Below are 25,675 nucleotides of genomic sequence, written 5' to 3'. Positions count from 1 at the left end.
TGTTCCCCTCAACCCCTAAAAAATACCCACAGGCACTGAGCCAACACGTTGTACATGACTCCAGCTATGAATTCTCCATACATCTCAGAGCTACAGAAATGTCACAGTGGATTGCTCACAGCTTTCCCCAACCCTGCATGGCTCTTTCTGCAATCTGGCATGGGGAAAGCTACCATCTATTACCATCTATCACCATGCTATTCAGTCTACTCTCACTCCAAATCCCACTCCCAACCACCCAAAGGTTTTTCTCCACTGAATAGGAATTAATCAGATTCTACAAGTTACATCCAGTTATTTAGAGAGAGGGGGACATAGAAACGTGTGCCAATCAAACAGAAACACAAACTGAATCTTCAGGATCCAATCTAAGAAATAAAATATACACATAATAGCTACCAATGATTTTTGCACTAACACATGATTATCTTTTAATTGATGTCTGCTCTAAACTAAACTGCTTCATGAAAATACTAAAATTTTTTCTGCTCCATTCATTAATTATATATTTCTCTCAAGAGATTTTGCTTTTATTATCTTAAGGTACTATTCACTTGAGTCATTAATCAACACCTCAAATTATGAAGCATGAACTGCTCAAGTATAGTTTTATCTATTTTAATTTGCCACTGCATCCCGTATTTATCTGAATAGTACACACTTTTCTATCAATTAATTCCTATTATTTCCACATACATTCTGTTTTAAAAAATTAATTTTCACAAATATACTATTTCCCACACTTATTTTTGTAGCTCTGGTCCATAGTTATTGGATATCAATTTGTGAAAAATCAGTTCCTTCAAATCCCAGTCTCCATATTAATTTAAATATGGAGAAATCTTGGTCTAAGTTATTTCTCAGTAAAATAATAAAATCCTAGCCAGCAAAAATTCTTCTGAGTTGTTTAGTAAAGTAAGTTTTCAGACAGCTGAAAGATAAATGTGTTTAATAGAAAAAAATCTAATCCAACTGTTTCTAAAATGTTTCCCTGCTTCCTTACAGAACACATCCTCAAAGACAGTAATACATATTAATATGTTCTTGATAATACAATTATTAGTATGAACATCAACTATCATTATACACTAATATTTTTACTATTCATACTGTGCAGAAATACTACACTGGCTACAGTCCCACCACCTACAAAGGCCAAGTGACTCACCCCGACATTTCATGCTCCTGAGTAACTACATCAAATATCTTAAATGCTCTAAGGAAACACTCAACATGTAGATGATCATCAGTCCACAAAACACTGGCATAAAGAGTTGCTCAAATAAACATGAAATATAAGTAAAACTTAAAATCTCACTTAATTCTAAGGTATTTAAAGAGATGACATAACTCAGGGGTGAGGGATATTTTAGTCATATTGGCTCCTACCTGAGTTTTGTTAATCCTTTGAGGGCATAAAATAATACCAGATATCACAGAATTAAACTGGAGAATTAACTATACTAAAGAATCTGAGTGAGTACCTGCTCTGGTGAAATAGTTGTGATTATAGAAAGTTTTCAACTTAGAAAGTCTCAGCACAGGCAACTGAGTCAATTCCTAGGCAGGTTGATAAGAAGTCCGAGGTCCTCGAAGAGGAGAAAGGGGTCTGGGGCTCTTGAAGTGGAGATGGGGTCTGGGATTCTCAAGGAGGAAGAAAGGACAAACATCTTTTCTCTACATTCTTAGTCTTAGTCACATAAAATGTTTTTTTCTTTAAGCCTGGAACTGATGATGAGACAACAAACAACTCAGCTTAAACTCTGTGCTAAGGATTATATAACAACAATGTATCCTCCTTGAGGACAGTTTCTCCTTCCTGAAAACCTTCTGGCTAATCCTGTTATCTTAAAATGTAAATTATGGGAGTGGGTCTAGTAAGATCTTTACAACCTTGAGACATTCGTTTGATTTATTGTAATAAGCAATTTTAAAAGTATGTAACTCCCTTTTCTAAGACAAGCGAGTGGGGCACTCTCCGTCCCCCTCTGATGTTTATGTCAGATGCTTTCTCTGTCCCTTTTCATACTTTAATAAAACTCTGCTATACAAAAGCTCTTGAATGATCAAGCCTGGTTCCTGGTCCCTAAGTTAAATCTTCAGAGATCACGAATCTGACATCATTCACCATAAGCTATCATAACAATAAAAAAGAGCCTTAGCAAATTCTTTCAAGCTCAACCCCGAGCCTCATATAAGATAGGTAAGCAAAAAATAACTGCAAAGGGAAAAAATAAAAACTGTAAGATTGAGATTCAGTTTTCAGATATAATATTCTAGTTAAATTACATAGGTAGTTACAGAAACATTTTGTTTTAAAATCTCCTAGTCTTTTAAATCTATGGAATGAACAATATCATCCCTTGAAATCTTCCTTAAAATTTTAACTTCTTTTCAGGCTTTGAGTCTAAATTATGTCTTTTATGAGGAGTAGTGGTAATGCTGAAAACTGACACCTTTTTTTAAAGCTATTTTTCCTCTTTAAAATTTTTTTCACTATTTCTTAAAAGATATACTTACTTAACCAATAGTTAACTTTTAATAGTGAAAGCAAGATGTTCTTATCCCCCTCGAAGTAAACTGATAATCTTGGACACACCCGTAAAATTGTTTGAAATAATTATTTTTAGTTTTAAATGAACAGTTTAAATGGCATTATAACTGGCACAATGCAATTCACTGTTTGAATATAAATCCTTTAACAATAAAAGCTTCTTTCCTGGGCTTATCCACTTGATTACTATTGCTATCATATGTAAGAGTTCTTACTGAAAATTTCTTCAGGGAAAACTCAAAGGACACCAGGTTTCTTCTGCATGAATATGTAGGTGTAAGAAAAGAGAGGCACATTTAAACAATGTAACATTTTCCAATAATTTATCCTTTACCAGTATATTATTTTTAAGGTCACAAATTAAGCTATAAAGATTGATAGTATGATAAATATCCTATTACTTCAGTTTCCTTGGAACAAATTCAGTCACTGAAAACAGTGATTCTTCAGATTACAATTACATGGATTTGGTGATCTTTGAAGTGAATTTTTAGAATATATGAACTAAAATGCAAAGAAAAATATATTCTCCATTGTTGACAAAAAGATACTAAAGATAATTTAAAACCCAAATCGAAAAATACACTCAACATTGAGAACCTTAGACCTAAACTGTTTTAAAAGTTTTCAGAGTACTAAAAGATCTTTCCTAGTATACTTTTCTGAAAACACACATAAGCAATCCACTTTAAGTCAATAATCTATATAGAGAGGTTTCAATTTTTTCCTAGTACAGGCATCAAATGTGTCTGTATGTGAAATAAATCAAATGAAACCAGCAATAAAATATAATAAGTACACACACACTGGGCTTCTCCGATGACTCAGAGAGTAAAGAATCTGCCTGCAATGTGGGAGACCTGGGTTCAATTCCTGGGTTGGGAAGATCCCCTGCAGGAGGACATGGCAACCCACTCTGCTATCTCTGCCTGGAGAATCCCCATGGACAGAGGAGCCTGGCGGACTACAGTCCATGGGGTCACAAAGAGTCAGATGCGACTGAGCACAGCATAGTTAACATACACACTGAGAACAACCAAATAAAAATGAAATGGAGGAAACTATACCAAGTTTTTCAAATTGAAGTACAAAATGGTGTTAGTTTCAGATGTGCAGCAAAATGATTCAGCTACATATGTGTGTGTGTGTGTATTCTTTTTCGTATTATTTTCCATCATAGGTTACTACAGTATATTGAGTATAGTTCCCTGTGCTTCATGGTAGGTCCTTGTTGTTTATCTGTTTTATATATAGTAGTATGTAACTGCTAATCCCAGACTCCTAATTTATCCCTCCCTCCCTCCCCACCCTTACCCTTTGCTAACCATAAATTTGGAAAGCATACTAAATTTGTATTTGTTACCTTGTTCATATTCACTGCCTTAGTAGATAAAAGACACAGCAGTTACACAACCATACAGAACTCGATTTAAACTGAGGGTCTACCAGTTACCAATTTTAAACCCTTAGACAGTTATTTAATTTCTAAAGAAATACAGTGTCATAGTTACAAGCTCAGGCTTGAAATTTATAGACTGTCTGGATTCACATCCACCATTTATTACCCTGCGATTTGGAGGAAAGCAATTTAACCTCACCATGCTTGTTTCCTCACCTGCAGAAATGGGTATCTAGACCTCATATGATTGTTTAAGTTAATACAAATAAAACACCTTTACCAGTGCCTAGCACATTACAAGCACATAATAAATATCACATGCTTTTATTATTAAAGCTGTTTCCACACTGAAGGAATAGAAATAATTACCTCAAAAGGTTGTTACAGTAAATGAGAAATGCACAAAGAACACAACTCAAATACATAAAATATACACAAAGTATTCAATAGGCAGTGTTATTACTATCACTAGAAAATACAAATGCTATGATGAGGTTAATGGCTAGGAGGATAATGATACCACTTGTCATTCTGGAGCCCATCCACCTAAGCAGCTCATCCTCCAGTTCTTCTTTTTCACCTTCCCAAACAGCTAGTATGGATACCATGTTCCATAAATTCTACATCCTAAAAAGCTATCTCATTTTCTCTATCCTTGCTCCCACTGTCTTATAAAATCCCTTATGCATGCTCCCCAACACCAATTCCACCATCACCTATCAGCTGCCCCGACTCCAACATTGCCCCATTTCAACTCATTCTTCACAATCCAAGCTGAGATTGGTGCTGTTTTTCTTTAAAAAAAAAAAAGTTTTTAAAAACAGAAATTCAATCATATTGCCCTCTGCAGCATCTGCAATCATCCCCTAGCCCTCAGAGTAACTTTCAGATTTCTAATGGTGGATGCAATGTCTTTCAGGATTTGGCCCCTGTCCACTTCCTTCACCTCATCTTCTCCCATTCACTTACTGTGCAGTCTAAGCTAACATCTACAACTCTGACCTACCCGTGCTTACCGCAACATCATGCTCTATCATCTCTGTGCTTTCCTCTATGCCCAGAACATTTCTTTCTCCCCTTCATTACTCCTATCTGATCACTTAATGCTTTTCCTCTGCAACTCAACTTCCATGCTATTTCTTACATTCCCTGATATCCTGTCCCATCTCACCTCACTTTTTTCCCCTCTTAGCCTGAATGAACTTTATGATCAGTAGGGTAAAGGTATTAATGCTTAAAAGCCACAAAGCTTACTCTTCAGTTCTAAGAACTAGAACTGAAGGTCTAACAAAAATATTTCATTCCTAACACCATTTGGTCAAGAATTTAAAACTGAAAATGAAAAGTGAAAGAAAAAAGCTCTTCTTTAAAAAGCTGAAGATACCATTTAAATGTAAATGTTCATCCCCTGGTAATTCAGTCATTTTCTAAAGTGAAACGAAAGGGGGTTTTTTTCTTCTAGATTTTAAAACAAATCACAGATACAAAGTTAAATTTAGAAGAGCATTTTATTTCAAATGTGGAACTGATATATATTGTTCTCCCTATATTACCTGTATTTATTAATGTACTTTTTTTAAACAAATGTATTTTGCCTGTTTGGTTTCAGTCTATAATTACCAAAGCCTTTCAATAAAACAGGAATAAATGACTCCCCCATGTGGAGATCAGCTTACATAGACTTTTTTCTTACTAACAAGCTTGGCAAGTCATTTAAGATTCAATATGCTTACAAATTCTGAAGTTGACTCCAAATGTGACAATTATAACTTTACATCTATAAATAAGTAAAAGGCTGGCCCTAGAATAACAAAAATTCATGACAGAAATATATGTTAAAAATAACATGTCTAAAGAAGACAATTTGAAAATTTTATTTGTAAACTGAATTCTAAATCAAGTGATCAATTTAAGATATTTCCAAAGATTTTTAATTTAAAAAATCAGCTTGCTTATAGCTTACTGGTAATATTAGAAAATGAAAAGGCTCAATTTATTGTGGCTTTTGTTTATATTAGAAATACAAAAGCTGAGAACTAACATATTAGTGATTGAGATCCTCTGTTACCGAAGCTCATCATGAGAAAGTAACACTGACATATATACACCACCACGTGTAAATCAGACAGCTAGTGGGAAGCTGCTATGTAAGACAGGGAGCCCAGCCTGGCATTCTGTGATGACCTACAGGGGTGGGCAGGGTGAGAGGAAGGCTCAAGAGGAAGGGGATATACATATAGTTATGACTGATTCACCCTGTTGTATGGCAGAAACCAATACAACATTGTAAACCAATTATTCTCTAATTAAAAACAAAAAAGCAGTTAGCCTGTCATTAACAAAACAATGTCAATAGTATAGTGTTAAACTTAGAAACAAAACTTCCAAGCTTTTTAATGTTACAGGATTATTCTAGCGTCAGGCTAGACCATGATCAAGAGTATAAACTTAATGTAAGTGTATTTGTATTTATTATTATTAAAAATGTTCCTTTGTTCTAGATTTCAACAGAAAGATACAAAGGCAAAAGAATTAATTAAAAAACATATTTTTAAAATCTAAACAAAAATCACATCAAAGTGGGAGGGACACTGTTAGGAGATACAAGTATAAATATAGCTATTTACCATGCAATTGCTAATAAGCCTTTATACTTCCTCATATAAAATGTATCTGAGAGGAATGGCAGATCCACCTACCAAACAGTGTATTCACAGAAAGGAGTCATGTATGAGGGTCTCTCATGAAAAGCAATCTCTTGGTTATAATGAAGATTCTATTCTATGACTTTATACCCCTAACTGAGAGGAAGTATCCAGTGTAAAATAAAATAACAAATGCACTATTAGTGTGTGCGTGCTGAGTTGCTTCAGTCATGTCTGACTCTTTGCAACCCAATGGACTGCAGCCCACCAGGTTCCTCTGTCCATGGGATTTTTCCAGGCAAGAACACTGGAGTGGGTTGCCATGCCCTCCTCCAGGGTATCTCCCCAACTCAGGGATCAAACCTACATCTCTTATCTCGCCTGCACTGGCATGTGGGTTCTTTAGCACTAGTGCCACTTGGAAAGTACTATGAGACAGACAATCTAATAATTAGATTTTTTAAAATACTTCCATTCACTGACAAATTCATCAATCTAATTTTGCTATTTTAAAAGCATTTTAATCTTCTAGAGCTAAACATATTCATTATATTAAAAATATATTAAAAGATCTTCCTCAAGGTGATTAATTTTGCTAACAGGATGAAGAACATTAGACTTGAAACTAGGAAACCTGGGTTTTGGCTCCAGCTTTACCATTAACTCTTCAGACTTCAGAGTCTTCATGTGTAAAATGAGAGGGTAGACCAAATTAGTAAGTATAAATGTGCAAAACTTCAGCTCCTAATTTTATTTTCCAAACCTAAATTTCATGTATTTTTTTAATATGTATAGTATCTAAGTTTCAAAAAGTAAAATTACATAGCTTAACTTAGGTCTTCATTCCTATAGATATGTGAAACCCAATAATCTATTTTTATAGAAAACTATTCAATAACAACTAATGTTTGAGTTGTGTTTTTCAGTTTACAAAATGCTGGTACCAATTCTGCATGGAAGGTGTTATTATTCCAGTTATACAGAATAGAAAACTGAAGCTCAAACAGGTTAAAATATGGCCAAGTCTTTTGGCCTTTAAAAAAACAAACAAACAAAAATTACATTAAGTCTTTAGTCTACAAAATGATTCAATGATTATTATTTTTATAGTTAGCTGATCCTGAAGCGGTCTTGGAACTAAAATCCAATGAAAGGAAAGGAAAAAGGTTTTAGTTCTGTTTTACCATAAGTTGCTGCTGGTAAGTGCTGCTGCTGCTGCTAAGTGACCGAACTGGAATTCCAAAATCAGATTTTCTGACTCTCAATTTCCTAATTTATCAAAACATAAAACATATATTGAAAAAAAAAAAGTGAAAGTCACTCAGTCGTGTCTGACTCTTTGTGATCCCATGGACTATACAGTCCATGGAATTCTCCAGGCCAGAATATTGGAGTAGGTAGCCTTTCCCTTCTCCAGGGGGTCTTCCCAACTCAGAGACTGAACCCAGGTTTTCCACATTGCAGGCGGATTCTTTACCAGTTGAGCCACAAGGGAAGCCCATATTATATATTAAAGTAATACAACTTTTAACAGTGTAATTTAAAACATGCACCAAGTTTTTAAAAATATATATACAAACAGGAGATAAAAATAATCAAGTTATAAAGTTAAAAACAAAATCAAATTCACAGGTCTAACAGAATATAGTGGATCCCAAAAGTGTGTACAAAGTTTAAACACTGGAATTTTTTCTCTGTGTTAGAACTCAATATTTCACTTTTAAAAGATTAAACAGTGATTTAGTGCAAATATGATATTGATGTGAGTTTGTATTTCTAATCACATGTTTGATATGCACATGCCCAACTTACACAATCAACTGAACTGTGCTCTAGGCTGCTTAAGAAACTGCCTCAGGATATCTAACACAGCACGGAAATGATCCTTTACAATTTGAAGTTTATTTGATGGTTTACTCAGTTTACATATTTTATCTGCTATAAATGTTACAAAACTCTAACAGTAAAAGTTTTTCTAGCTAGTGCCAAGACTTTGGAGCAATTAGCAAAATATCAGGGCTAAGTTGCAAACAATGGCTAAGGTAAAAATTTGAATACTTACTTTGTTATTTTGTGTTACAAGAATACTTCCACCCCCAGGTTTCAAGGGCACCTCTTCCATTGCTCCAAACACATCAGTCTCAACAGAAAAAGTTAATTCTAGACCCAAATCACTAATATCATTATCTAAAATCCATTGCAAGTTTTTGGCATATTCTGGATCAATGGATGCCACATCTTGGTAATTCACAGGAATACCTAAAAATGCAAACATACAGCAGTTATATTCTAAATGTTACTGCCTTTCCTTATCTGTTTAATGGTGAAACACTGCCCTCTACAGATACTCTGTAAAACTGCAAAATATTACAATCCAATTCAGAGCATGATTTAAATGAACGCTAATTCCTAAATTTGGAAGTCTGTAAATTTAAGCTTATGTTACTGCCACATTTCTACAATTAGCCTTTCTTTGAAAGAGCTCTTCAGGAAATTATTATAAACTTTTAAAAGTGCCAATTCTCTTAAGTATATTCATATTAAAATGCATTTTTAGCACAAACATATATACACTAAAATGGGAATAAATTTTTATCAAAAATGTAGATTATTTTTTCCTCTCTCTCAGGCCCTCAAATGCCTTACATATGCAGAGAGCAAAATAGCAGAGCAAAATAACATCAATCAAATAAATCTCCAATCAAAATAAAAATTATTCACCCAACTGCTACGGCTTACTTAGCTTTCCCTGACTATTAAAAAACACTTTAAATTTATGTCTATGGAAATAACAATAGAGCCATACCAAGAATGTGCTTATAGAATGATCTCGTGAAGTAAATGTTCACCAGTTGCCTATGGTTCAGAGCTAATCCCAAGATCTGTCCAGCAAACCGGAAATAGTTCAAGTGATCAGGATTTACAGAGGAGTTGCTATTGGGTTGAAAAGTTGTTCCTATTAAAATCAAGATAAAATAATTTATTTTTAAGATTATGTATAAGAGAGATCATTTAATGCAGGTAAATTATTAGTTCACAGACAACTTCAGCAAAGCTAAGGTTACAATGTGCATAAACTTCTGTAAGAAGGTTCTGTGTGGAATATTTAACAGTGGAATTGAAAATACTAAAGATAATCATTAATTTTCATATACATATTAAAGGAAGCCTGTGCAGAGAGAAAATTTTAGAATACTTTTCACTGAAGGTAGCTGGAAGATGTGTCAGAGAGATCCCAGAAACACATAAACAAACACACGTGCACACATGTTCACATTTTCCCAAGCAATGTGGAAATAACTATTTAGGCTGTGAATTAGGGCAGACATTGTCTCATTCATCTATACGTGCCCAGTGTAGCAGGTGTTCACCTCATTTTGTTCCTCAGAGAATAGAGCACTGTAAGAGAATAACTAAAATTTCTAAATGTACAACTGTTTTCATCATAACAAATAAACAAGTTTGAATAGGTACCACTGAGGTATAAAAGTTAAAACAGTATCAGTAATAATTACTACTGCCAAACTCTAGTGCAATGGAGTGCAATTCCATTTATGTGGGGGAAAAAAAGCCTGGAAACAGATAGTGATGAATATACTTAAGGCCAGTGAAGTATACACTTCTAAATGGTTAAAATGGTAAATTTTATGTTATGTATATTTTACCACAATGAAACAGTCTCAAAAAAAAAAAAACAGTGCAATGGAAAAACCATTGAAAAAGATTTCAATTCTCTTTTCTTATCTTTTCATGTGATCACTACCTCAAATTACAAATTCTCTCATTCACTCAACAATATTTATTAAGATCATCCTATATATTTCTCTTCTAGGCAACTTGGGCAAAAAGAAAGAATAACTGATAAATCTAATGAAATAACATCAAAAAATAAGTAAAGGAAAAGCAAAGTATTGGAAAGTAAAATGTTTGGTTATTGAGCATACATTTTTGTTTGTTGGCCAAATTTATTCAATACCCATTGATGAGCATCACCTCTAACCCCTGCACAGTGCTGGGAACTAAAGACATGAAAGTCTGTCCAAGGGCAGTCTCTGTCTCACTTGCTGGATGACATAACAGATACACAACTGAAACTACTCAACAGGAGCATCCATAAACTCTTTGTGCTTCGCTGGTCTTTATCAGTGCTGGCACTGGACTAAATTACCATGACCAGTAGTAAGTTTACTTAAATGTAAGGTACATGTATGGATACTTACAGCTGAATGACTTAAAAGGGCCACTGTAAAGTATCTTTTGAGAATCATTCCCAGTCACAATGTAAGACTGGGTATTAAAAGTCAAAGCAAAGTTTTGTGAGATGAAGAAACACTTCAAAGACAAAAAAATATAATTTCAAAAATAACAATATTCTGAGAATAATCACAATTTTACCTATTTCCCCTCATAAGTCTGTACATAACTTCTTTAAGTACTTACCGGGAAATCTGAATTATCAAAAAGAATAGATATAGAGAAATCAAAAGAACAAAAAGGAAATAAGGGGAAAAGTCTTCAGGAAATGCATAAGTTTTTAACTTGAAAATGAATTAAGATAGAATATAAAGTTTATGTCATGCTTTAAGTTCAAATCCGTAAAGCTGTGACATTTCATCATCTCAGAAAAAACCTATTCAATAAGAAAATATCATTTTCATAGAATAGTAATAATAGCCCCTAATATTTATTTCTGATTTCTATGTGCCAGGCATTGGACTAAGCATTTTTAGACATCAGCTATTTTCCCTCTACATTACAAACCACAGGTACTCACCATTTTCAAATATGGGAATTGAGCTGCAGAAATATTATATTTATAAGCCCAAGATCACAGCCAAAAGGACAGTACAAGGACTGACATTCAGTAGAACACACCAAAGGCACTGGTCCCTCCCCTCCATGACTACTGCTCTATAATAAGCATCTTAATTTAATTAGAAAGCAAGTTTTAAAGAAATTACTGTATACATTAGGTCTATCCAAGCATCTCCCATATTTGGGAATCCTAAATGTAACTTTCTAGAACAAGAAAATGTTTTCATCTACTTTTTAATTTACTAATAATATAACCCCAAAGAGAAAACTTATATGGCTCATGAAAAGGACAAGTCACAAACTTTATGGTCTATGTGCTTCAACATATTATCTGCTATAAATCTGTAGAGTAAGTGGTGGTGATGGTTTAATACCTAAGCTGTGTCTAACTCTTGCAACTCCATGGACTGTAGCCTGCCAGGCTCCTCTGTTCCTGAAATTTCCCAGGTAAGAATACTGGAGTAGGGTGCCATTCCTTCTCCAGGCGGTCTTCCTGACCCAGGGATCAAACCCAGATATTCTGCACTGCAGGCTGTCTTCTGCATTATAGGTGGATTCTTTAGCAACTGAGCCAGCAAGAATGAGTAAGTACATCTGGTGTGCAATCTAATGATTTCACACCAAATATATTTCTCAGATATGAAACTAAAGAGACAGCTCAGAATAAGGGACTATAAAGAAAAAACATAAATCTAAAATACAATGTCTTAATATTAAAAAGCAGAGATATTATTTTGCCAAAAAAGGTCCATCTAGTCAAGGCTATGGTTTTTCCAGTGGTCATGTATGGATGTGAGAGTTGGACTGTGAAGAAAGCTAAGTGCCAAAGAATTGATGCTTTTGAACTGTGGTGTTGGAGAAGTCTCTTGAGAGTCCCTTGGACTGCAAGGAGGTCCAACCAGTCTATCCTAAGAGAAATCAGTCCTGGGTGTTCATTGGAAGGACTGATACTGAAGCTGAAATTCCAATACTTTGGCCAACTCATGTAAAGAGTTGACTCATTGGAAAAGATCATGATGCTGGGAGGGACTGGGGGCAGGAGGAAAAGGGGACAACAGAGGATGAGATGACTGGATGGCATCACCGACTTGATGGACATGAGTTTGAGTGAACTCCGGGAGTTGGTGATGGACACAGAGGCCTGGCGTGCTGGGATTCATGGGGTCGCAAAGAGTCGGACACAACTGAGTGACTGAACTGAACTGAATGCTAAATCCTGCTTCAGAGATTAGGTCTAAATAGCTAAACCAGGGCTTCATCAAATTTGTCATAAAAATCACAAAGATGCCAATTTATCTCAGAGAAAATAATCAAAAGGTTACAGAATTAAAGCAGCAAGTCCCACATTCCTAAATAATCTCAAATAGACCAAGTGTATTTGAGGAGCCCATCAAACAGGTGAATTCCTGCATTTGCCTAGCATCATGAAGCCCAGCCCCACTTGCTTCTCTTACAGTCATCCTTCTTATTCAGTGGAGATTTCTGGTGGCTTGGTTGAATGCAATCAGAAACTATAATTAATGAGACACTCTCTTCTTACAGAAAAATTTAAACACTGAGAAAGAAAAAATTTTCAGAAAACAAAAGCAATTGTACAAAGCATTTAAAACCTGAAATCCCACCTTCACTTGGATGTAAGTCTTCTTAAGTTAGAAAACTCTCAGGTATATCTTATACACATGAGGTGGTAACCACTTCCATTTAGTCTACAATGTATGTGTGTTAGTCACTTAGTTGTGTCCGACTCTTAGGAATCATGGATGCAGTTCAGCAGTCTCCTCTGTCCATGAAATCCTTCAGGCAAGAATACTGGAGTGGGTTGCCATTCCCTTCTCCAGGGGATCTTCCCCACCCAGGAATCGAACCCAGGTCTCCCACAATGCAGGCAGATTTCTATACCGTCTGAGCCACCAGGGAAGCCCTTTAGCCTACAATATCAAACTGTAAGTCTGTAGGCAGCAAACAACATTTCAATAAGGAAGAGTCTTTTATCTGTATTACATGATTAAATAAAAGCTTTTTAGTTACCACGTCAATCTTTTAAAAGGACTGAAAACAAAGTTACTATAGTAATGTAAACATACTATAAGTTAAGATTTAATACCATGACTTCTAGACTTGCTTTTAATGATCAAAAAACTTCCAAGAGTTGGAAACTCATATAGGGTTAGCAAATTTTAATTTTTCCAAACAAGGACTTATATTTTTTTAAAAGTTCATCTACTAGTACCATTTTATAAAAGGAAATTTAAATTCAAGAAAAGTAGACTAAAGGTCAAGCCTTAAATTGAATAAATTTAGCTTTATTTTACAAATAACTGAAGAAAACTTCCTTGAGGCCAGCAACAGTACTTGAGATAAGCATTTGAGAACCAACTGCTTATAGAGGAAAGAATGCTACGCTGAGTCAGGTTCTATTCATGATCCTACCACTTGTGAATGGCTATCATAGACAAAAACTCTGAATTTCAATTTCCTCATCTATGAAAAGGGAACAGTCACCCTAGCTCACAGGCTACTGTAGAAATCAAAGGATAAAAGGCACTGAAGTAGTGCAGTCTGAAAATGTGACAAATCACAGAAAAAGTCATCTTAACTGTACAACTTACCATCAGCTGACTGGGTAAACAATGCATAATCAGGATTGACTATCTCATTAGACAGAATATCAAACCACTCACGGACAACACCTTGACCCTGAGTTCAAGAAAATAAGATTAAGTATCAATAGAAATATAATGGTGAAATTTTTTCTAAATTATAATAACATTAAATTTCTTCCATTATCAATTAAATATTAAACTTTATGCAAAGGCTTTTCAATCTTTTATAGACAGTGATCTTAACAACACTTATTTGTATACCCACCATGCCTTCTTCTCCATGGAACCGTACAGCAATTCCTTGCTTTAGCTTTGCACAATTTGCTTTTGACACAACTTCACAGCTACTCCTAAAAATAGAATCTAAATATGTAGCAGTGGTTAATTTTACATACTAAAATTTACAAAAACTAGTATTTTGTGTCTTATACACATATCATTTCTAAACATACCTCTATGAACCAGCAGGATATCATTTTCATTCACTGGCCTGTGCACCATGTCTGAATCTGGCTGTCCTGAATGCAAATGTTCATAGAACCATTCACAGCGATCTTTAAATGGCTACCCCAACAAATAACAGTGAAATATGTTAGCAGGACTGCAGTCACTTAACTATAAGATTTACTTAACTAGCATTCTAAATGTCCTTTCTACAAATAATCATTCTTATACATTTATAATTAGTTCTAAATAATGTTCTGACATTTTATTTACTATTCACAAAAAGGCCAATCTAAGTTGAAATACTTTGCTACCTAGATAGTGTATTTCTTTTAATTCCCTGCATTATCTACAGAGAAGACTTGATAAATTAGAAGAATTTAATATCAGACACACAATTGAACACACACTCTATTTCTTTTAAACCCCAAAAGGTTTGTAAAAATGAATTTCCATATCCAGAAAAGTTATGTTGCATATTCCATTTAATTTTCTATGAAAACAATCTTTACACCTAATTCTAACTTCTATCCTTCGAACATATGTAGCAACTAAAATGGAATTTGTTAAACTGTTTTTCTTTCCTTCCTCTACCCTAAAAACTGAAAAATAAGATCTTGTGAACAGTTAAGATAGTCTCTACCTTTCGTTCATTTGCCAGATATACAAACTGTAAATGATTTGTAATTTTATTAATCTGAAAGTATTACCAAGTACCTAGAATGTGCGGATACTCCAGGTAACAAGAGCTGTAAAAATTTCACTGCTAGAAACTGTTCAGTATAAAGAGATGAGACTAACACTGAAACAATACAACACATATAATGATACCAAGTTCTAAACAGTAATGTACAGATCACAGTGCACCAAGAATTTTGAGACTGTGTAGATGAGTGGAGTACAAAGGCTTCATGGGATCCTGGTCTGAACCAGGACTTATAAGTGGGTAGGATCTGCTCAAGCAGGAGGAAAAGAAAGCACACCAGGCTAAGGGAGACAAGAAAAAAGGCACAAAAGAAACCACATCCCCTGGAAGAGGCAGTGAAGGTGCCAGCATAACCCTATATACATTGAAGGAAATAAGTTTTTGTAAGTAAATCAAGGACATAATTATGGATCCTTTGAGTCAAGACACAATGGCCACTGAAGGTACCTGGTCAGAGAAATAGCATGGTAAATGCAGTAATTAAAATGAGAGTAGTACCAGGATAAAGGGAGGCCATCTACACAGCAGCTGAAATACTAGTAATTGAGTGATATGGTCCTGGTCATGGTAGGAAAGAATAATTAAGAAAATCTGAAAGACATTACTCCTTTAAGAGAAGGACTCTAAGGACAGAAATTTACATCAGAAATAGCTTAGAGGGGGAACCCCCTGCCCCACCACTATCTACCCCAATTCCTAGAAGGTACTGGTGAAGATAACAAATGAGATCTTATAAATTCTGAATTTAAGGTTAATACGGATATAACTACTAAGAGCTTGGAAATAAATACTAGAATGTTCTGCAGGTGAGACACTAGAAAGAGTCATGAATGAAGATAATATAGGAGATAAGGTAATATCTCATGTTCAAGACATTAAAGATACAGGGACATACACCAAGAATGGAGAAGTTTATGATCACAGGTCAATACTGAGAATTTATTACCAAATGATACACACAGCTAGGAAAGTCAAAGGAGAATCAGGGTGCTGCAATACCAGAAAAGGCAACAGTTTCAAGAGATAAATATGATCAATATCCAACACCACAAAGAGGTTCTCTCTCATGCAATTTTTAGGACACCAGTAAATTTCTTTATCTGAGCTAAATATTAGTTTTGCTTCAAAAGACTTAAACACCACTTTCAACCAATTCTTAATAAAATATTTTTATGAAAATAACTTGTGCAAGATTAATTTTTGCCTTTTAATATCTGTTCTTCCAATAAGAAAAAATGTTCCCTTTCCAAAATTAAATGTATAATTTTATCCATACTTCTAGAAGTTTTCCACATCTTGAATAAAATGTTGTTATTGTTATATTCATTACTGGGTATATTTCATTTTTAGTACACAGACTAGAATGTAAGTGCTTGACATTTTAATGCTGATTATTCCTAAAATCTAGGTAAAAGAGGAGAAAACATTACACAGAAGTAATGTATTTAAATACGGGCTTTGAATTTTGATGAACAATGTTTTGAAATCCCAGATCAATCACTACTAGGTTTGTGACCTAAAGGGAATTACCAATCCTCTCAGAACTTCCTACATGTAATCCTCTCAGTATTCCTACCTGTAAAGTGGGGGAAATCATACCTACTTGGAAGGGCTAATTCTGAGGATTAAATGAAGACAGTTATTATTATAATCACAAATTAGCTAACGTTTATTAAAGCACCTATAAGCCAGGTACTATTTTAAGCATTTAACATGCATTTTCACATATAACCTTTACAACACTCTGAGAAAAAGGGACTCATTATTATTATTCCCATTTTACAGAAGGGAAAAATGCAGAACCAAGAGGTTAGGTAATTTGTGCAAATACTCACCTCCCAGAATCCTAACTTTGGCCACCTGATACGAAGAACTGACTCATTGGAAAAGACCCTGATGCTGGGAAAGACTGAAGATAGGAGGAGAAGGGGACAATAGAGGACGAGATGGTTGGATGGCGTCACCAACTCAATGAATATGAACTTGAGCAGGCTCCGGGAGTTGGTGACAGACAGGGAAGCCTGGTATGCTGCAGACCATGGGGTCGCAAAGTCGGACACGACTGAGCAACTGAACTGAATTGAGGATGCTAACACATACTGCTCTTATCACTCACACCAATGTTAAAATGACTGCAAATAAGTATTTTAAATGACAATAAACCTATTTGCCATTATAAGAGATTAAATATTAAACTCTATCCTTTATCTAGAAAATGAGAACCAGTTTTAAAATAAACACACATGGCAACTTTTTTTAAAAAGTAATTCAAATGTAACATTAAAAGGTACAAAAAGCTAGTAAGTTACCTGTTAAGATCAAAATATCTCCCCAACACATATATGTACATATGCCTACAAAACCAAAGGACACATTTCTGTATGTAAACTTTCTGAGTACCTGTATTTCCATAAAATAATTCACAAAACAGGACTGATAACAGAGGCTCCTCTTAACAGTATTTGTACAGCAATACAAAATGTCTCTCCCTTTAACTACCAGGCCACCTGAAAACCACCAACAGAAGAAGAAGTCAATCTTAGCAGAGGTAGTTGTTTTTACTTTTTTCTGTTATAGCCTCCAGTTTCTTAGTATAGTACAATGGTGTCTTCTTCCCCCTAATGTGAGTAAGCTGCTAATATGATGTCCACACAGTCCTAGAAAATACTTTAGTGTATATATCCTACAAACAAGAGAATTCATCTACATAAGCAGTTCACAATCATCAAAATCAGGAAATTAACACTGATATATCTAATCTTCAGACCCCCATTTCAAGTTTTGCCAGGTTCCAAATAATATCCTGTATAGCGTAATGACTCATGAACTGTATTTATTAATATCTGTCTCTTTCATTTGGCACAGTTGTTCTGTGCTTTCTTAATTTTCAGGACCTACATTTAAAGATTGCTTATATTGTAAATTATATTGTAGAATGTCTCTCAATTAGAGTTAGTCTGATTATTATGGTGTCACAGAGAATGGGACACAATTTAGTGACAGAAAAACAACAACCATGATTTCCCATGATTAAATTCAGGGTGTGTATCTTTGTCAACAGTATCTAAGAAGTGATGCCATATTCTCAGTCCTGGCACACTGGTATGTCTGCTGGGACCATTGCCAAACTTTTCCACTGTAAAGTTCCTTTTTAATCTTTATAATTAGTATTCTAAAAGGAGATGCTTTGAGATTATAAAAATATACCACCCTTCATCATAGTTTCCATTTATTCATTAATTCTTTCACTATAGACTTATGAGCTTCAATTTTATTTGCAGTATTTTGCCATCAATATTTATTTTGATGTTCAAATTATTCCAAATTTGGCCACTAGAGCCTATTCAAGCTGCTTCTGAATCATTTTGACACAATCTCATCATTCTTTGAACAACTTTCTTGCACGATAAGATGATGCAGGTTCATCTCACACGTTCCCTAAATTAGCCATTTCTCCAACAGGCCCTAGTCTACTGAGAATGGTATTCAGAGGCCAAGAAGTGGGTCCCAGATTTGCTATATCTATCTACCGACACTGGAAACTCTTAAGTTCACACTGGTATCTCCAATTCTAATTCAACAGTACATGATTCATTGTCTTCCTCCATCTTTTAACTCCTTTCTCCAACAGTAAGACGCTAGGCTTCCATTATCTTTACTAATTCAGTCAACTGCCCTACCTCATACATAATCAATCTTCTGTCACTGATGTGGACCATTCATTGCATAGACACCCTATACCCCACTCAAGCTCTGTTACTCCACTCAAGTTCTGTCAAACTACTCTGAGCAACTATCACCAGCTTGCACACTGGACATCCTCCATATACTGCTCCAACTCACACACTCTATGTTGAGCTCCTCTTCCACACATACACCCTCCTTTAGCACATCCAAGTTCCAAAACCTCTCACTGGGCCACCACTATGCCATGTGGACACCTGTATTGGTTAGGCGACAAAACCCCTTCTGTGAGTCAAGAAGGTGGATAGCTAATCCAGATGGTTTTTGAATGAATCACTCAGGAAGGGAAGAGGGAAAAGGAAGTGAAAAACAGAGACAGTATTAAAAATAACAAACTACCTCTTTCAAAAACTATAAGTTTCTTTTACCTATAATTGCATTTACCCTAGAATGGATAATAGTGTAGATTAAGAAAATGAATTTAAGAACCAGAGAAAATTTTTTAGATTCTAGTTCCCCCACTAAGCAGCTGAATGACTTAAGTTATTTAACCTCTTCAGTAAATAAGTAGCTATATCATATGATTGGTATGAAAATAAAATAATCTATATAAAACAAATGTATGGAACCTGACCTAAAGTTAGCATTCAATAAATGTAAGTTATTAGCACTACTTTCTCTTTTACATCATCATTATTAAACAGATGCCAAAGACCTATATACATGTGTATAATTTTATAAGGCTTAGTTCTTAGCTTTTTTTTAATTATTGAAAGGATCACTGTCCCTGAAGACATTTTAAAACACCTATAGCATTTACCTTATGACTAATAACCAAACCTTTGCCTCCAGTCTAGCCTACATTTCAGACAAATTATTTCCTAAAACTTTGGCAGGATCATGTTATTCTCCTGAAATAAAGTTATCAGTGGCTCCTGCTGCTGCTGCTAAGTCACTTCAGTCGTGTCCGACTCTGGGCGACCCATAGACAGCAGCCCACCAGGCTCCCCAGTCCCTGGGATTCTCCAGGCAAGAACACTGGAGTGGGTTGCCATTTCCTTCTCCAAAGCATGAAAGTGAAAAGTGAAAGTGAAGTCGCTCAGTCGTGTCCGACTCTTAGCGACCCCATGGACTGCAGCCTACCAGGCTCCTCCATCCATGGGATTTTCCAGGCAAGAGTACTGGAGTGGGTTGCCATTGCTTTCTCCGAGTGGCTCCTGACAGTCTAGCAAATGAAAATTCTTCAATCTGGCAATCACGATTCCATGTAGTATAACCCTAATCTACTCTCATTCCTCACCTACACAAAATTCCTGCTTTAACCAACTTTTCCATCTACATGCCCTGATCCATATCTTGGCTAGAATGTTCATCTTCCCTATTTATTCCTATCAAAAATTTGCATGTTTTTCAAAGTCTAGATTAAAATCCACCTCGTCTTTAAAATCTCCCTTGACTACAGCAGCCAAACACAAGCCCTTCCTCCCTCAAACTCCTGAAGAACTAGGTAAAACTGTGATACTACAATTACAGTATTTTACAAGTATATTTATTATCTCCCCTGCTAGGCTGAATTAAGTTCCCTTTGGAGATAGAACATATGCTTTTGATCTCCAAAACAATTACCACTTATTGAATATATATACCAGTCACTATTTAAAACATATTCTTCACAACAGCAGTTTTATGAAGTTAAAGAATCATTATCTCTGTTTTTGTAAAAGAAGATCTCAAGGCTCAAGAATATTAGAAAGATGCCCAAAGTCACATAGCTGGCAAGTAGCAAAATGAGCTTTTCCCAAGCACGTCTCATAAAAATGAGATATACGGAATGAACCCTTGGGAAGGAAAGCTCTCAGGTCAAATAAGTTTGGAGGGTTAACAAAGTTAAACCACTGTATTTACCAAAGGGCTTCCAAAGCCTTTAGTAAACTGCTGATATGCTTTATAAATCCCCAACAAGGCATTTGTTATATTTTCCAAATGTATTTGGGGATAAAATCCCCAAGAACCACTGGCCTTACAGGATTAGTGTTCCATTTCAGGAATGTGACAAGGTGCTATCTTTGCACACAGTAGGCACTCAATACACATTTCTTAAATTTACACCTCATACAAAAGTAACACATTAGGGTAATGCCATATACTAAAGAATAAGGTAAAGTCACTTCACTTACAGTAGGTGGTCTCTAGTAATTACTGAATAGTATTCAAATTAAAAACTTAATTTTCCTTAGACAGGCTAAAGAGAGATTTTAAAAAGCACTACCTGTGCCTTTATGATATGCATGAATCTTGACATCAATTCAGGACATTCGAGAAGGAAGTGAAAGTGGTCAAATATAATCTTGGGATTCCTAAAAGAAAAACATGCGCTGCTTGTATAAATGGGAAGGATGAGTAGCATTAAGTGACATATAAATTTAGATACACAGATATTGAAATAGAATAAAAATACATATTAACCCACACCTACTATACTTGTACTTGTCAATGAACATTTTTTAGATAATAATAGAAGTAATATTTTTTCTGTTGAGATAAAAACTGTAAGAAAGAAAAAGTTACAAGAGCAGTCCATTAAACCAAGAAAGTTTTACCTGTTAACAAAGCATTTTAAAACTTCATCATGTTTGCAGACAAATTCAATGAAACGGGGCGAAGTCATTCTGTGAAGGGTAAAAAACAATCAGAATACATAGACAAAAGTTGATGATACGGTAAATTTGACTATGTATTGAATTCGACTGGCTTCTAATCAAAAAAGAAAATGGGGATTGGATTTTCTTTATAGACTCTGAGGCATGCCTAGTCAATTTATAATGTGAAATATATAACTATACACACACACTCATATAGATAATAAAATAATTTTTCATTAACAGATGATATAAAGTGACTTTTTAAAAACCTCGAAGTTTTAAGTATCTCTGTTGCCAACATATAATTAAATGATCCTATACAAAGTAACATTCACCATCCTACATGTTAATAACACATATGGATGTTTAAAACTCAAATATTCTGTATTAATTCCAGATCAGTTCAATGAGTATCCTGAAAATTAGAATAGAACCAAAACAGCATTGTATTTTTTATTTCTGCTATTACAAAGAAATTATAGCTTTTCTTCATCAGAAACTGGGTTTTCTCTGCTTTGTAATGCAAGTGCCTGACTTAAGGCTTGGTTGGTGAGGCATCCACTTCAAAGACGGCTATCTTGAATAAACACAATGCCAGCCCCACGACTAGATAAAGTGCCAGAATGCCTCCCACTGAGGCTCCTGTGTTTAGAGATTCTGGTTAACTTTGATAACTGACCATTTGGATCACCTGATTTTTACTCTTCTCATACTTTATATTCCCACTTGTATGTTTTAAATTCACCAATAAAAAGTGAGTCCTCAAAACCTTTCCCAGGTGGCGGTAGTGGTAAAGAACCCGCCTGCCAATGCAGGAGATACAAGAGACGTGGGTTTGATCCCTGGGTTGGAAGATCCCCTGGAGAAGGGCATGGCAACCCACTCCATTATTCTTGGGATTCCCTGGACAAAGATTTGAAAAATAAAAAATAATCAGAATATTACATGATGACCATATAATTAAAGAGAAACAGAGTGTCTTGGGATGTAATTCATTCATGTCACGCTAGGGCCTGACAGCTCAGCTGGTAAAGAATCCGCCTGCAATATGGGAGACCCAAGTTCGATCCCTGGGTTGGGAAGATCCCCTGGAGAAGGAAATGGCTACCCACCCCAGTCTTCTGGCCTGAAGAAAACTATGTAATCCATGGGGTCACAAAGAGCCGGACACGACTGAGTGACTTTCACTTTTCAAAATCCAAGTGCCCCTCCACCCTCAACCCCAAGCTTATATGCATATTTTCTCACTCCCTCTACAATAACCTCACTGTGTGACCCCACGTGTGCCATGTAATTTCCAGGTCCTAGAAGTAATAAATCTTTCTCCCCTCAAAGGTTTCCAATGGTTATTGCTGAAGGACATCTGTAATCATAGTAAGAATCAAGGATTAGTCCAGCCACAACACTGGTTATTGATAGGTGGAGACTGGCACATAAAACGGTTGGCATAATCAGCAGGACTGCATGATTACCACTGCAGTAAATCAAGGGGAATGCCTGTTAGCTGCAGCCTGCTTACTATCACTTAACTCAGGTGAGTAACACCATCTGGGAAAAGAGTACCACTTGCTGAGGGTCTGACTTGCTGCGACGTGCTTTTACATAGTGCCCATCATGTGTTGCCTAAGGCATCCAACCCAAAAGGTTATGGATGCCATAATCCAACAATCTCAGAGAAGTGTGATCAAGGCCGTATGGTCTAATGAGATGATGAGACCACTAATGATAAAGACCTTAACTGACTATTAATGTGTGTGCTGCTGCTGCTGCTGCTGCTGCTGCTGCTGCTAAGTTGCTTCAGTCGTATCCGACTCTGTGCGACCCCATAGACGGCAGCCCACCAGACTCCCCCGTCCCTGGGATTCTCCAGGCAAGAACACTGGAGTGGGCTGCCATTACCTTCTCCGAAAAAATGAATGGACAAATAAAAAATTCTAAACCTCTGGTGCCAGTGCCTCCTAGGAACCCTGAGGAGGTACACTAGCTCTCTGATAAACACAAAACCTCCTGGCCGCTTCCTGGGCATTATTCAATGTCATGCATGCTAATATGCTAAAATTGTATATTACATTTCAGATGCCTGGGAGCTTTTCCCAAGAGCCTGAGCATATGATGCTAATATAGGCAGACCACCATTCTGGAATGCTCCCTTGGGACACCCTGGAAAGGAAAGCAGCCACCTACAAAGGGGCTCACAGTGTTGTCGTCTAAAATTTTCCAGTAACAACACATAAGATTAAGGTAAAAGAAAAAAAAAAAAAACAAGAAGTAGAAACGGAAATCAAAAACTACTCCTTAACTGACAGAAGATAAGATGGTTGGATGGCATCATTGACACAACAGACATGAGTCTGAGCAAAGTCTGGGAAATAGTGAAGGACAGGGAAGCCTGGCGTGTTGCAGTCCATGGGGTGGCAAAGAGTTGGACAAGATTGAGCAACTGAACAAGAATAGTCTAATACAGATCCTGACCCACTTTCCACTTTCTCCTGCACAAGGCAGAACTAGGAAACATGCCTCATGAGGCTTCCCTGCTGCCAAATCAAAAGCTGACAGGGTTATCAAGGCTGTGAGTGAGGAAAGAAAGGGACACGAGAAGGCAAAAGGCCCCTGGACCCACCAATATTCATTACCATGGCACTGCCTCCCCTCACTTGGGTATTTAATGCCTGACCCCATGCCAACTTTTCCATCATAGTGATCACTGCTAAGGCTCACTGTGAATGGAAAATATTAAGATGAGGTCCATCCCCTGCTGTGCAAAACTGGCATGATCCAATGGATTCATCATGTCCATGACCAAAGTGACCAAACTGCCTCTTCATTTTTAACCCTGGAAAAGCCCCATTTGACCCTGAGTCCAGAGAATTATTTTTACAGGACACTCACCCTAAGTACAAGGTAGCCCTACTACCTTTTGTTGGGATACGAAAACCATCCAAAAGGCACTAAAAATCCTAGGAGGAAATTTATATTCTTCCTCTGTCCCTGAAGATGTAAGTCTCATCATGTCTTTGAAACATAAATATCCAAGAAGGTAACTAAAATTCTGCCCACAATCACCAGAGACTGAAGGAAAAAGTGGGAGGGAAAGAGGCCTTTTTAAAATATAAACTGTTATAAAATCTCTCTTACTGAAAATCTAGTCCACACCCTCCTGAAGATAACTTGCCAAAGACAAATACAAATCTTAGAAGTCTCCACAAATCCTAGTAAAAAGCTCTAGTCAGGAGCAGGTAACCTTAACTTGTTCCATCTGCCAGACACAATCTGGACTCAAAGGTAAACTATAAAATAATAAGTTGTATACTGTTGCACCTGATTCACAGGGAAAATTTTGGAATGGAAACTATAGGGTGGTTCTGTCTGGCTGCATGTTTCTGTATGCCTATGGATATACATTACATGCAAGTGACTTTTTTTCTCTATCTCTGGATAGTATTGACAAAATTAATTTGTAAAAAAAGCTGTATTTAATTGGCTTAAAAATAAATACTATGAATTAAGTATTCTGAAACTCAGTAATACATGAACTAATCCAACATTTTTCAATTCCATGTGATCTGGGATAATCTTCTACAAATAAAAGGTAGTTTAAGTTTGTTAGTTCAATTAAAAGTCATGTCTCAAATTTATCAATATCAGATATAATATAGACATGCAGCTTTTATTCTACTTGGGTTTACTATTCAAATAAGTTCATGTTATCTAGGTTACAAAATTTGTCAGTAAGAAAAATTACTTGGGATGATGACCAATTTTGCCTAATGTCTCATGAGACTTTCATGAGTAATCTAAACATAATTGTTAAGAATAAGTGATTTAAAGAGATGTAAGTAGAATAAGAGTTTAGGTGAATTTTCAGCAATAGTTTTGTTGTTGTTGTTCAGTCGCTCAGTCACATCCAACTCTTTGCAACCCCATGGACTACAGAACATCAGGCCTCCCTTCACCATCTTCCGGAGCCTGCTCAAACTCATGTCCATCAAGCCGGTGATGCCATCCAACCATCTCATCCTCTGTGGTCCCCTTCTCCTCCTGCCTTCAATCTTTCCCAGCATCAGGGTCTTTTCCAATGATTCGATTCTTCACATCAGGTGGTCAAAGTATTGGAGCTTCAGCATCAGTCCTTCCAATGAATATTCAGGACTGAGTTCTCTTACAATTGACTGGTTTGATCTCC

At 35.9% G+C, this 25,675-nt stretch overlaps 1 protein-coding gene across 8 annotated transcripts in view; it reads right to left on the bottom strand.

Moving 5' to 3' along the window:
* Positions 1–25,675, bottom strand: part of HACE1 (HECT domain and ankyrin repeat containing E3 ubiquitin protein ligase 1) — a 118,384-nt gene that overhangs the window by 22,345 nt on the left and 70,364 nt on the right. For all 8 annotated transcript variants that reach the window (XM_061427722.1, XM_061427720.1, XM_061427726.1 and 5 more), the window contains 7 exons: positions 21,451–21,519; positions 21,120–21,207; positions 14,469–14,580; positions 14,282–14,379; positions 14,023–14,110; positions 9,405–9,554; positions 8,661–8,857 (listed from right to left, as the gene is read on the bottom strand). In XM_061427722.1, coding sequence (XP_061283706.1) covers positions 8,661–8,857; positions 9,405–9,554; positions 14,023–14,110; positions 14,282–14,379; positions 14,469–14,580; positions 21,120–21,207; positions 21,451–21,519 — 802 coding nt within the window. The remainder of the gene's footprint in view (positions 1–8,660; positions 8,858–9,404; positions 9,555–14,022; positions 14,111–14,281; positions 14,380–14,468; positions 14,581–21,119; positions 21,208–21,450; positions 21,520–25,675) is intronic.

The sequence above is a fragment of the Bos javanicus genome, chromosome 9 (assembly GCF_032452875.1).
Source record: "Bos javanicus breed banteng chromosome 9, ARS-OSU_banteng_1.0, whole genome shotgun sequence".
Lineage (NCBI taxonomy): Eukaryota > Metazoa > Chordata > Mammalia > Artiodactyla > Bovidae > Bos > Bos javanicus.
The sequence above is the reverse complement of the archived record's forward strand: the minus strand, read 5'-3'. Positions and strand labels throughout refer to the sequence as shown.